At 36.9% G+C, this 14562-nt stretch overlaps 2 protein-coding genes across 2 annotated transcripts; both read left to right on the top strand.

The window, feature by feature from the left end:
* On the top strand, positions 6194-9733 carry LOC18766244. The gene is made up of 2 exons (XM_007199840.2): positions 6194-7154; positions 9139-9733. The coding sequence occupies exons 1-2, from the start codon at positions 6317-6319 to the stop codon at positions 9495-9497; spliced, it is 1197 nt and encodes a 398-aa protein (XP_007199902.1). The 5' UTR covers positions 6194-6316; the 3' UTR covers positions 9498-9733.
* LOC18768149 (metacaspase-1) lies at positions 10161-12631 on the top strand. The gene is made up of 5 exons (XM_007201002.2): positions 10161-10779; positions 10869-11199; positions 11514-11634; positions 11837-12031; positions 12356-12631. Exons 1-5 carry the CDS (start codon positions 10284-10286, stop codon positions 12413-12415), a joined length of 1203 nt encoding a protein of 400 aa, XP_007201064.1. The 5' UTR covers positions 10161-10283; the 3' UTR covers positions 12416-12631.

Genomic DNA, 14562 nt, shown 5'->3' with positions numbered 1-14562 from the left:
GGTTGGTCGGTAGTGTTATCAATGCCTAATAGAGAATATAATGATGTTATTGGTGATGAAGTCTTAGGTGATGTGATAATTGAGTGTGAGCCATTTACTAGAGGGATGCCAAATGTTGACACATTTGATGAACTGGTGGGTGAGTTAGGTGGTCAAAATATTCGAGATGGGTGTGAAGATATATGGATTGAATGATGCTTATGTAATTGGCAGTGTATGACATTAATTTTGTAATATATTGTAATGTGATTTCTTCACTTTCTATGTTCAAATAAAACACGACGTTATTGTGAACCAGTTATTCAGCATATTTACCGACGTCTTAAAGCAACGTAACAATGAAGAACCACGACGCTATTGTGAAGCAATTATTCAGGATATCACGTCGGGGAAGGATTAAGAACCGCCATGTAATTCAAAATAACACGACTCCAATCCCATAATACCGACGTCTAAAAAACGAGATATATAATCTGAACGTTAAAAAATACGACGTCATCATACATTTTCCACGTCGCAAGTTCTTTTATAAACGAAGAGGAACGAAATGAATTCCGACGATAATTCATTATAACCGCCGTCTAATATCAATTAAACGACGTTATTTGTAATACGGCTCTCATCATAATCAACGCCGTCTATATGTTCTGTAATATGGCTCTCATTTATTTGGAACCGACGTTGTTTAGAAGTTCAACGTCGTCTATATTAATAAGTGCGTCGTGAGTAATGAATACATATAAATACAACGTCGACTATATAAATGCCACCGACGTTGTTTCCCATTTCAACGTCAACTATATAAATACATACGTCGTAAATAATGACACTGACAACTATTTTCACATCATCTTTTTTTGAAAAATCGAAGTGGAAAATTTATTTCACGACGGTTGTTTGTAAATAAGAGACGTAGTAGATTTCAATAACGTCGTCTTCTCATGTATTTAAAGACGTCATATTTTTTCTTGTCGTAAAAATTATATTTAACGGCGTAGTGTTTTAGTTGTCGTCGTTGTATGTCTATCTTGCGGCCTTGTTCTTTTAATATGTGTCATATTTTTCCCTTTTAACGACGGTGATTTGTTTGAGTTGGTCGTCTATTCTCATCCTCGACTATTTTTCAGAACTTTAGCAGACTAAACACGTCTGTTTTTATTTGTTTTCGACGTTATTGTATTTAACAACGTCTAATATTTATCGTCGTTGTTTGTTTCTGAAAATAGGACGTATAAATTTTGTAATACGACTCTCATATATTTGTAACTGACGTTGTTTCGTTGTTCAACGTCTACTCTATAAATACATACGTCGTAAATAATGACACTGACAACTATTTCCACGTCATCTTTTATAGAAAAATTGAAGTGGAAAATTTATTTTACGACGGTTGTTTTTATATAGGCGACGTAGTAGGTATCAATAATGTCGTCTTCTAATGTATTTAAAGACGTCATATTTTTTATTGTCGTGAAAATGATATTTAACGGCGTCTTGTTTTAATTTTCGTTATTGTATGTCTATCTTGCGGCCTTGTTCTGTTAATATGTGTCATATTTTTTCTTTTTAACGACGGTTTTTTTAGAGAGTTGATCGTCTATTCTCATCCTCGACTGCTTTTTTAGATCTTTTTGCAGTACAAAGACGTCGTTTTGTATTTGTTGATGACGTTGTATATTTTAACAACGACGGTGATTTAGCGTCGTGGTTTATGAGGAAAAAGATGACGGTGGATTCCACGACCATTGAAAAACCGAATACACGACGGTGATTTACCGTCGTCTTTTTTCTTTTTTGTAGTAGTGACTACTAAAAATTTACAAGGAATCAATCCTTTTACAAAACAAAAATCCTACATCAAAAGAAAGGCGCGGAAGATGAGAAACGGCCCGGTGGTGGATTCCTGTGCACGTCTACTACCTGGGGGCGCAAAACAACAAAAAGGGTGAGTGGACCTAAAAACAAAGTTTAGAAAATAGCATATGAACATACTAACCCCACTGTAAAAATAGTTATACAAACTAGCTTATTCTCTTTAATTCTGAAATCAATACATGTATATAATTATACATTTTGAAAACAGTTTAAAACTATCACCTAGGTGTACCCTTATTTCCGTCAATTCCTTATATCCGTCAATTCCTTTCATCACCATGGGTGACACATACTCGCAGGTCTCAGTGACACGAGGTCAGTCCGAGCCGCAACTCGCAGGATTCAGGGGACCGAAGTCCACCTTTATCCGCATTACTCGCTCCACACGAGTTCGAGTACCAAGGAACTCGTGGGGCAACTGTCAAGCATGCTGACTAAACTAAAGGCAACAAATATAATCTGAAGGCAACATTTAATATCTGGGTACAAGGTGGTTTAAGAAAATATAAAGTTTCTGAAGCAAAACTGTTGAATAATTAACTTTCTGTAACCTTTAAAATTCTGCTGCCATTTATCTGACCATTAACTAGAATTTCTTTTCTTATATCCGTTAAAGGGTATTCCACTCGGCAGCATGCAAAATAAAATATTTAAAAGCATAAAACAGCTTATAACTGAAACTGAATTGCTTAAATTCATTTATAAAAACAAAGAGTCCACTCACTGATAGTCCGAGCTCGCTGGACCTCTTGAAGGTCCCTCCTGCGGGTCAACTGGTGCCCGGGTGCCTGATTCAATGACCATAATATTCTATTAATACAATATAGTATTAAATTAAAAACCCTGACCCCCGGCTCCTAAAAGTACGTGCGTCAATTTAAAGTTATCCCTATGCCCATAAAAGCTTTCCTACCACGTGGGATAGTTTAGCGGTATCTTGGGACTCAAAAAGTGCTAAGTCTCAAAAAGATCAACCCGGGACCCCACGGGTCCATGACCTCACAATATGATCCAGAAGCCGCTAGAAGGTCCAATATATCTAGGACACATGTCCCGAGGGTATTGGTGTCGATCGGACGGTCGGATTGATCACGATCGTGTAATCGCATAATTTCTAAACTCTAACCCTATGGTTCGCGATTTCGGAGTATCCAGGGCTTTGATTCATGATCCGTCGAATCCTACACGTTTCTAAAATTATCTAGAGTCACATATCTAAAATTGATTACGATCCAACGGCTCAACAATATTGAACCCGGAAATCGCACAATATGGAAAATCCGTTCGAGGCTCAAACGGTACCGAAATTGAGATCCGTAAATTCCTACGCGCTTGTGACAACCTAAGGATCGTATCAAGACACAGTGCCACTGCACCACCCTTGCCCACGCGCCGCCGCACGCACCGGCAGCGCTGGGTGTCCAAAGCAATTACGCATCGCCGGAAAATCTCAAAACTACGGCTCCAAACTCCTACCCTAGGTATAACACCATATTTGGAACCACTTTTATTCTTGGACCTACCCCAAAAACTGACCGGAAGTGGCCGAACACGGAGGCCAAAAATCGGCCGAATTTCAATTTGCAAACCGAGCTATCTACGGTCAAAACCGATGCAAACCTACCCAACCATCAGCTAGAGCATGGAAAATAGGTAGAAATCCATACGTTACTCGACAAATTTGGAGAAGAATTGAGGGAGAACGAGCAGGTTGAAGTTTCTGTCAAAACTGATCGGTTTTCTGCAGTTTCCGGCCAGCGCCGGCAGTTCCAAGGGCTGAGAGTGATCGGAGAAGGAAGAGGAGGCAGTGGCGGTTTGAACAAGACTGGTCTCGTGGCCGGTGATGCTCTGTGGCGGCGACGGCGACTCTTGGAAGATGACGGGAAAGAGGACAGCGGGAGAGGGAGAGAGAGAGAGAGAGAGAGAGAGAGAGAGAGAGAGAGAGAGAGGAAAACTGAGGGAGAAGAGAGAGAGTGAGGGTTTAAAGTCTGATTTTACAAATTACCATTTTACCCCTCGTGATATTTTAATCGTATTTTCTTCATTAAAGCTCCGATTCGAGTCCACTTCGTGTCTACGAACTCGTTTTGTCGTGCTCTACGCAATATGTGGAATTGTCAAATTCCTTTTCGGTCAAAAAGTCAACTTTTCGTTAAGAAATTATTCCAAGGGCAAAATTATCTTTCCTCATAATAAATTACTAGTTAAATATGAATTTTAGGTTTGGGTCATTACACAAACTCTCGAGACATGTGTCCTAGGCCTATTGGCCTTTAGGGATTCTCGAATTTGTGATATGAGGTCGTGGGCCCCGCAGGCCCTGTTGACAAGTATAGGCAGTTATATCCTTTGAGAGGTGATAAAATGACCATGTAAATGGGTCCAAACCAAGAATGAGTTATCTAAGTCTTGTCTCGGGTTTAATAGATAGTTATGTATAGGTTGCGGCTCAGATGGAAGCGGTATCTTCGAGACCTGCAAGGATTGCGGCTTGGACTGCAAGGATTGAGGCTTGGCTTGCAAGAATTGTGGCTTGTCCTGCGAGGATTGCGGCTTGGCCTGCGAGGATTGTAGCTTGGCCTGCGAGAATTGCAGTTTGGCCTGGCAGGATTGCGCTCGGATAGAAGAGGTATCTCTGAGACCTGCGAGGATGGAATTGTCGGTATTAATGAGGTTGACGAATCAGGATTAGGGATACGTTTAAGTGGAGAGAATTTCAGTTCCGAGATATTCTTAAACTAAACTAAAGGGAGTTCAACGTATGACATATTTATATTTTCAGTATATGATTGAGATGAGTATAGGAAAGAACTACGTGTGGCTTGATCCCTCAGTAAGGGTACATATGCAGCCTTATGTTACAAGGTGCAGTCACGAGTAGGAGCCTTTGAGATTGCTAATGGATTATGGATATTCTGAAAGTGGAGATAAACTTATTTTGCAGAATGTTTTACTTGATTGTGGAGGCTTGAGACTAAAATTATATGATGCTTGATGTTTGGATATAATTCGATGCATGCTGGCAGTTGGGTTATATGTATGTATATTTATGCTTGTTTATAGGTGGAAACTTTTGAGAAATGTTCAACTTACAGGGGAGACTCTACCGAATTTTCGGCAGAAGTCGGACTTGAATTTTCTTTTGGGTTTGGTATAAAAGGGCATTTTGGTCATTTGTGCCCAGCACCTGCCAGATGTCGGACACCCATAAGGTTCAGCTCGGATTCCAAAATGGAATTTGGGTCAGGTCCTTTCACCAGGGGTCTTCAAAACCACCCCACACCTCTAGCAAATTGGGGAAGTCACTATTTTCTGCAAAGAAAGATTGCCTGCAGTTGGTAAAATATTTAAACTCTCCAAATGAAATTTTTTAACTTTATTTGTTACCTTCATCTTCCACATCTTTTTTCAAAAATGCTGTTGGGCATTTTGGTCAGACGACCTCATTCCACCATCCTTCTCACATTGTCTTAAGGCTACATGATAATCAGTTTTTACAATATATTTTCCATTTTTGGAATAGAATCAGTATCTATTATCCTTCACGCGTGTTTTGCCACCATGGCTTTGTTGAAATCTATAGTGTTAATTATTTCTTACTCGATTAAAAGAAAAAAATATTGAAAATGAAGTGCGAGTTGGAAAATTAAGTATAAAGAAAAAGAAGTAATATAAAAGTGAAGTAAAAAGTATTGAAAAGTAAAAAAAGAGTGTAAGTGAAGAAAATGAGAATGGGAAAATCAGTTCCCTACATTATAGCTAAAAATATACGTGTAAATAAATTTCAAACAAGAACATAGAAAATAAGAGCATGTTATAATAAATTTTAAGGAGAAAGAATGTGTTATTGCCCCTTGATCAAGGTGTTATTGCCCCTTGATCAATTGATAAATTAATTTCAAAGCATAACATGCATGAACAAAGGACTTGTAATTCAAAATAGTTAAAAGTATTTATTTATGCACTCGAGAGGTGTAGGTTTGATTCACCCCCTCCCCAATATCTCTGGTATCTGAAAACTAAAAAGCACAACATTTAAGAAAGTTGGCAGGAAATAAGGGGATGGTAGTGTGAATAATTTGCCCCGTTATGAACGGCACAGAAAGAAACCAGAAAAATGGTCCTCTAAATACGACATTAGACGTACAAGAAAACGACAGGAGCACGGGTCCAAAAATAAAACGGGTTGCCGTGATGATTCATGGAGTCATTCTCCAAACAACTGGATCACAGAAGGACCACCCCTATTCAATTTCTTCCTCAAAATCTGACCCCCCAAAAAAAAAAAAAAAAAAAAAAAAAAAAAAAAAAAATCTTCCTCAAAATATACAACCAAAAATTAAATAAATAAAATTTGTTCCTCAAAATAAATTTATATATATAAAGCAAATATCCTTAGTAGGACACAAAAGGAATTAAACTTTTTTATTTCACAGGCCTGATGACGATGATGGAAGGCTCCTCCATACCTCCTTTGCTTATCCGCAACCTCATATCCTCCATTTTTATCTTCGCAGACAAATCCCTCTTGAACTTGTCCCAGAAATCCAAGCTCCTCCAGCTCATACGCTGCGTTTTGGTCAATTCATTCCTGTTCTTCCTGCGCTTTCTCCCTCCTTTAGACCCTAGCGACGACGACGTTCCCTATCGAAAGGGTCACAATAAGAAGTCTTCGAACATACATGAATATGAGTTTCAAAGACCGTCAAGCGTTGCCGTCGCTAATACTGGTAGCGGCGGCAGCACTGGCTCGGCTATCGGCCGAGCGCTTTCGCAGCTCTTGTCGCTCATGAACGACATCCCCGTGAGCTCCCGCAAGTACCAAGTTGTTCGGTCTTTAGCGGAGACCCTCATCGAGGATAACCATAAAGAGGGCGTAGAGGCTTTGCGTCAAGTCAACCGTACGGTTCTCTCCGCGGCTTTTTCCCGAACACTTGGGCAGCTGGAAGCCGCCGCCGCTCTCGAACAACAAGTACCCCGCGGCGTCGGTGATGGCGGCGATTTGGTGGGGCCCGCTCGGCCGGCGGAGTACCGGTTGAGCCGGGTTCTGCGGGCGGTTCGGTCGATTGGCGACGTGGCGTGGCTGGGGGCAGCGAGGGCTAGTGGGTCGAGGAGCTCGGCGGAGAAGCTGGCGGCTGAGGTGCTTTGGCTGGCGGAGAAGTTGGCGGCCTGTGGATATGGGGATGAAGCTGTTGTGAGATGGGCTTCAGCTTCTAATTTGGCTTGGCTCTCTGTTTCGGTTGAGCCAAGCTTACAAGCTTCCTTGGTCAAGGTTTCGGGTACGTCCTTCTACTTCAAAGATTTTTTTATTTTTTAAATTTAATTTCTTTTTATTTTTTATAACCAAAAATAAATTTTAATTTCTTTTTTCATTCAAGATAACTAGCCTCTCTGCATGTGCTTCCGCGCTTGCGAGAGGCATTTTTTTAAAAAAAATTTAAAATTTTAGACTTAAAAAGTGTTTCATAAAAATAAGATCCATTATTTTTTATTTAATTTTAATTTTTTTTATAAAAAGTGTGAATTTACCATATTATCCTCATTTAATTAATAAGTTTAGTTCTTAATGATTGCATTAACTAAGGATATTTTCTGGTATTTTGAATGTTTCACAATTCTCTGCCTTTTGCTTTATACATATAGATTCAGAAGATAACCAAAAATAATTCTTTTAAAAAAAAAAAGAAATAACAAATTAAACTGAATAGGCCAAGAAATGGGCAAATCGAAGAACAAATAAATTAAGAAGATTTGTACAACTCTCGGGTCATTCTGCTAGATTAATCTTTACAACTTAGGAGGTTCTTTTGTCATCAGTCAGCTCTTTGAGTTAATTACTTACCCCAAATAGTATAGGCTAATTTTCAAAAGTTTCAAAACGTTGTTCTTACGAAAAATATATATAGAACAAAAAAAAAAAAAAAACTATATAGAGAATTTATATAATTATTTTCTTTATATAAATTATAGCCAATTTTGATTTCTATAAAGTAAAGGGATTCCGTTGATTTAAGTAAAGATGCTCTTGATTTTATTTAAGATGCTATTTTTATAGATTCTATTCTATGTGCCGGAGTCACGCTTTATGTACCCCAATTGCAATTCTTGATTCAATAAATCCCTTCGCTTGGTCGAGATTTTCTTAAAATATCATTATTTTCTTTTTGTCAAATATAGAACAGGAAATTTGAAGTGACGTTTTGCATATGGGGGCATATCAGTTTTCCATTACCATAGAATATGCCATTCTTGGGGATTTATACTTATGCATCACTGCACCTGGCACCCAGTCAAAAATCACAGCCTCTGACTGCTAATAACATTTAAATATGTAATCTATAATTTTCCATGATTGCCGTCGTAGCAGTACTCATTTTCTTGATCCTTCTACCTATTTTTACTTTTTGTTTCGTCCTTATCCATTCAGATGAATGAGATTGCGTCTAAGAAGAGCACAAACTGGGTGCAGAGTTCATAATAATGGACCGCCATCTCTCGTTTGACTTTTCAATCTTATCACTGTTTATTTATTTATTTTATATAAGTGATATTGAATAAAGGGAAATTCAATCTACATTTACAAATTTAGAATTTCAGTGTAGGATTATAAAATTATGAAAATATTTTTGCTCACCACTTTAATTTAAAGTGTATGTTTATTATCCTTCTTAATATTTGATAAATTAATATCGATTTATAAGATGCGTGTGTAGCTAACTTGATGCACAAGTTGACCAAAAAATTCCAGATTCTGAGGTTCGTTAAAAGTATATGTTTATCATCATTCTTAATATTTGATAAACTAATATCAATTCACAAGACGCGTGTGTAGCTAACTTGATGCACAAGTTGATCAAAAAATTCCAGATTCTAAGATTGTTAACGAACGGAAATCACAAGAGTATTCTTAACCAAATTAAACCCACCCTTAGGAAAAACAAAACAAAAAGAAATCACTTGACTTATCTTGACCTATATTATAAAACATAAACAGGATTAGTTGATTGTAATTTTAAAAAAAAAGAAATAAAAACTTGTACAAAAATCTTTATGCATATATACCTGTACATTTTTTTGGCCTCACATATATATATATATATATTTTTTTTCTTTTTGTTTTTTCAATTATTATTTGGTCGGGAATAGAAAAAAGTACCACATTCACAGTTCACTGCGAGAGAGAGGGGATCCAAATTCAATTTGTTTACATGTGCATTAATTAAGAGGATAAAATTATATTTCTGCTGTTGATTTCGTGCGCAGCATTATTGTTCAAGCATGCCAAAGATATGGGAACGGATGCAGCTGATGATGATGAAAGCAAAGAGCAACAAAAGCAAAGAAAGATGCAGATGCTAATGTCGTGGCTGCCATTGCTATGCAGAGGCAGCAACGGTACCGACGTCCCGGTTTTGAGCATTCGGGAGAGGGCTGAGCTGGAGAGAGTGTTGGAAGATACCATAGAGATGCTGGAGAAGGAAGAAGATCAAGAGAAAGTGTTATCCTTGTGGCTCCACCACTTCACATATTGCTCCTCCTCTGATTGGCCCAATCTCCATGCCTCCTATGCCCGCTGGTGCAATGCTTCCCGGAAGCTCTTGCTTCCCCACCATGATATATAATCTAACAATTTATTAGTACAGTTGTACATTGATAATGCCTATTATATATCTGTATTTCTCTTATTAAATGGCAGTGATAAGAAAGAGGGAGGCCCCGGGGTAGAGTTGGAATTAATGCAACCCAAGTGTACGAAAATATTTATTTATTTATTTCGTGTATGGAAATACTTTGTAAGCAAAGAAGTTTATGCATGTATGTTGTTCAAAATAGAAAAAGTCTTAATATTCCTTGCGTACTTGTATAACATACTCATAATAAATATTCTATATTGGAAAAATATCACATCTTAGGATGGTTTAAGACCTCGTGTACCGTTCTCTTACAAGCCGATTTTTAGGGAAAAGTGTGGGCTCTTAAGGCAATTGATATCAAAGATGATGATCGGTATTATATATGGTACATAATATTGAGTCACTAGATACTGGTAGATGAGTGAAGCTGCTCAAAGGAAAAAAAGGGCTACAGCTGACACATACAGGTGGTGGAATGTTAGAACACAAGATCTCATATTTAGAAAAGGTTGGTGTGAGTTGCTGCTCAACTCGAACCAAACATATATCACAAAAAAGAGACTTTGTAGATAAAGATTTAAAGAAGATAGAATCTGGTTCTCCACCACTCCCCAAAGTAATCGAACATACAGCTATAAAATTCACAAAGAGCGGCTTAGACACAAGACAACCCACCAAAATGCCACATTGCTAGCTAGGCACTAACTGTTGTTCCACTCATTCCCGTGTGATACTAAGAGAAACTAACTAGCAATTGCCAATTGCCTGTTGGTTATGGCAGGAAGAAGAGAGAGGTGCAGTTGGTGTGGAGTGAAACTTGTGGTGCCAGCAGAAGCACAAACCATTCAGTGTGGTGCGTGCCACCGCGTCACCCGCGTTAATCAACCCTCCATTAATTTTAATCCTTTGATTCAAGCCACTCATTCCATCAACCACGCTGTCAGCCGTTTACGAACCCTGATGGTCGATGCCGCAGCCTCCCCCAGTAGTAGTACTGGTACCGGTTGGTGTTCGGGGGCACCAGCCGCTGCCTTTGGTTACTACAATCCTCCTCCTCCTCCTCCTCCTGCTTGTCAGCCGTCCTGGCCATCAGTACCAAAACCCTTGATGCCTCCTTCCGCGTATGGAAGAAAGAGGGCGTTGCTTTGCGGAGTGAGCTACCATGGGCGGAGCTACAACCTCAAAGGAACCGTGAACGACGTTAATTGCATGAAATACTTTCTTGTTAACAGACGGGGGTTTCCAGCTGACTCCATACGTATGCTTACAGGTGCGTAATTAACTCTTTTGGAGTGCGAAGAACAGTTGTCATTAATAGATCAAAATTCCACCATAAAAATATATTAATATGTGATGCAGAATATGAGGCAGACCCTTATAGGATCCCAACAAAGCAAAACATACGAATGGCGCTGCAGTGGTTGGTCCAGGGCTGCCGATCAGGAGACTCATTGGTGTTTCACTTCTCTGGCCATGGCTCAACCCAGCCTGACTACAACATGGATGAGATTGATGGCTATGACGAAACGCTGTGCCCTGTGGATTTTGAGACCCAAGGGATGATCCTTGATGATGAAATTAATGCCACCATTGTTAGGCCACTGCCCCATGGCGCCAAACTTCATGCTATTATCGATGCCTGCCATAGTGGCACTGTTCTTGATCTGCCATTTCTTTGCAGAATGAACAGGTAATTAATTAGTACATAATTACATGTTTTAGTTATCTAAAAGCACTTGTAATAGTGTTTAACAACTTAAAAGTGCTTTTGGATCATAAAACCACTTTCAAGGTGCTTCTCAAAATCACTTTCACTTTTAATAAATAAAAAAATGGTATTCTTTTACAAAATCAGTCCCAAACATGTTGTGTCCATCCTAAATTTCAACTTGCAATCAATAAGGTCATCAATTTCTTAATTAATCCCGACGAAAATGATTAAGCTCAACAGATTAAGAAATTAAAATGGTATATATTATTAACTTGCCTTGATTCAATATGTAGAGAAGGATGCTATGTGTGGGAAGATCATGGACGATGGTCATCTGTTTATAAGGGTACAAGTGGTGGACTAGCTGTCTCTATAAGCGCTTGTGACGATCACCAAACCTCTTCAGACACTACTGTGAGTATAATAAAATATTATTGATGATTAATTAGTCACCAACAACTTTAATTTGGAGTGTTTCTGTTTACTAATAAATTAACATAAATAAATAAATAAATTTTAAAAAATATAATAAATTTTTTTTAAGCCTGTTTGGTATCTTACTCGGATTCAATTTTAGAAAAATTTCATCTTCTTTGTTTCCAACTCGATTGTGCAGGCTCTCTCGGGAGACACTTCAACGGGTGCCTTGACTTATAGCTTCATCCAAGCAGTGGAAAATGACCGTGGATTAACATATGGCTATTTGCTTAATGCTATGCGCCAAATAATTCGTGAAGCTAGGTCTGGCATACGCTTAAAAGGGCCAATTGCAGCTCTTGTCAATAAAGTATTTGGTACCGAGTTTCTACAAGTACGTATACGTATTTTAGATTCGTGTATATTTCATTAAAAGCTCTTTTTTTCATAACATTGTAATCACATCTCTAATAAGAATATACCTATTTGTATAGACAAGTCTCGTCAAGATTAAGGATTATTCAAGTTAATTGGTTAATAAAATATAGATGTGAAAAACATTAACGTTGCATTACATGCATTTCAAAGCTGCATGCAATCATATTTAACATTACATGTAAATCATATCACAATTATCTGTAAAATAGTACTTCATTACAAGTTCAGTGTAATATTCTTCATTAAAAAAATTCTTAAAAAAGGTTTGTTTTATTTGCAGGAGCCCCAATTGACGTCATCCGAGAAATTTGACATTTATTCCAAACAATTTGTACTGTAGTTGTAATAATCTATACTCTATGTGAGAAATAAACTAAGTCTTTATAAGGATAGCTACTCAGTTAGTTTGACGACCGAACTCATTGGTGTAGAGACACTCATTTAATTTTCAATAACATAACTCGGTTTTTGTACTTCTTACTTATCCTTTTTTTAATAAAATACTACCTCTATTCTCTGAAAAAAATAATAATAATAAAAGTCTATACAGCTGTTATATCTGCCAGTTCTTTTGTAATGGATATATCTTGATTACTATAGTAAATAGATGTTTATGATATTTTTATTATTTTACATCACAAAATGTGATAGCCGATCTTGTTATAAATAAGGCTAACATTAAAAGACTCCCTTAAGATTTGGGGTAATTCTTAATATGGACCTTCGGGTTTTAATTTCATCAATTTACACCCTGTGGTTTTCAAACCTGACCAATTTAAGCCTTCCGTTAAATTGACCGTCAGAAAATCTGTTAAGTGATGACGTGCCATTTGTAGGGTCCACTTTTTTTGCTCAGTTGAAAAAAAATATTAATAAAATATTAATTAGAAATCTTAAATTGAATATATGTTGTAAATGCATGAGTTGGTGGATGACCACCATACCTCTTAATATTCCACAGTTGGATTTTATGTAACCTATGCATTAAGTATTTGTAATTAGTACTTGTAACCTATAGGTATATTGTAAATGATGGTATTCAATCTTCTATCTTGTAAGCCTATAAATAGGTGGTTCTACCAAAGATTAAGAAAGGAATAAACATGGTTAAGCTTTATCTTTAGCATATCACTTCTCTCTACATTTTCTCCCTCTAGTTTTATAACACGTTATCAGCACGACATTGCTCTTGGTATGTTTTCTTTCTCTGAATTTTCTTTCTTCTTATATGAGCTAGAGTCATCACATGGTATAGAGTTTCTTTGTACTCACCATCAGACTTCATCATGCTTGTTTAAGAAAAAAATTCTTATTCTTATTACACATGAATATAATGCCATGTTTTTATTTTTATTTGTTTGTTTATTTAATTTTAAGTATGATCTTAATTATTATGATGAGTTTGAATTATACAAAAGATCAGGGGCCCGAAGTTCCGTGATCCTCATCATATAACTAGATTAGGATATAGAGTTCTTTTGATTGAATCAAAACCTGAAGTTCTTTGATTCCAAATAATTGAGGGCGTGAAGTTCCGCGAATTTAAAGAGCACATAAGGACATAAAACTCCACGATTTTGTATTAATCAAAATCAGAATTCCATGAGGCCTACATATGTCAAGAACTTGAACCAGAAGTTTCGAGTGCATATACATCGATTTGAGTATGAAGTTCAAAGCACAACTATTAATTCAATTTATTTAGATCTACGTATTCGTACCTGAAGTTTCGAATATATATTGATATGAACCTGAAGTTCATAGTTTTTCATGGATCTTAATACTATATATGAACTTGAAGTTCATTACTTATTTGTGCCTATATGAACCTGAATTGGTTGGAAATCCAATTCTTAAACTTGTAGTTTTATCTACATATTGAATCCACATTAATATTGGATTATCTTGGAATTTCATAATCTTTAATTGATTTATTTTATTCCTTGTTTATACCACTTTACTTATTTTATTATATTTTATTTTATTTATGTTAGGTTATTAATTAATCTCGTTTTACAATGGTAATGTTTTGTATTACCGCCCCAATATTGATAGCCAGAGGCGTCTATTGGAGAAACTTCCTACTTTCTTTTGTGGGTAGGAAGTTTATGATGTTATGAACCAAAAGTTCTTGAGGCCCCAATATTACACAACTATTATAGTTGAAGATTATGATGTCATGAACTAGAAGTTCATTGACCGAATAACTTTTATGTTATGACATGACTATCTTGACAATCCATGTCCCACAATGATTCATAAGATTTTTATAAATTTGTAAGGACATCGTTTAAAGACTCGAATTATTGTCTTGTCCAACAATATCATTACAAAGAACGCTCACAAATAAAAGCTGTCATAAGATCATCTTTGAGCCATCTTTCCTGAAATAATTCAAGGGGATATTTGTGAGCCTATACAACATCTAATTATGGATCACTTCACCAGTTTTACTGAATGTGCTTACTAAAATGGTCACATATTTGA

This window comes from Prunus persica, chromosome G8 (genome assembly GCF_000346465.2).
Source record: "Prunus persica cultivar Lovell chromosome G8, Prunus_persica_NCBIv2, whole genome shotgun sequence".
NCBI lineage: Eukaryota > Viridiplantae > Streptophyta > Magnoliopsida > Rosales > Rosaceae > Prunus > Prunus persica.
Note: the sequence above shows the minus strand (reverse complement) of the source record. Positions and strands in the feature narration are given on the sequence as shown.

Coding starts and splice junctions, on each gene's coding strand:
- LOC18766244 (XM_007199840.2), top strand. CDS start 6,317: ATGACGATGATGGAAGGCTCCTCCATACCTCCTTTGCTTATCCGCAAC. Junction 7,155..9,138: donor TTCCTTGGTCAAGGTTTCGG/GTACGTCCTTCT, acceptor TTTCGTGCGCAG/CATTATTGTTCAAGCATGCC.
- LOC18768149 (XM_007201002.2), top strand. CDS start 10,284: ATGGCAGGAAGAAGAGAGAGGTGCAGTTGGTGTGGAGTGAAACTTGTG. Junction 10,780..10,868: donor CTCCATACGTATGCTTACAG/GTGCGTAATTAA, acceptor TATGTGATGCAG/AATATGAGGCAGACCCTTAT. Junction 12,032..12,355: donor TTGGTACCGAGTTTCTACAA/GTACGTATACGT, acceptor TTTTATTTGCAG/GAGCCCCAATTGACGTCATC.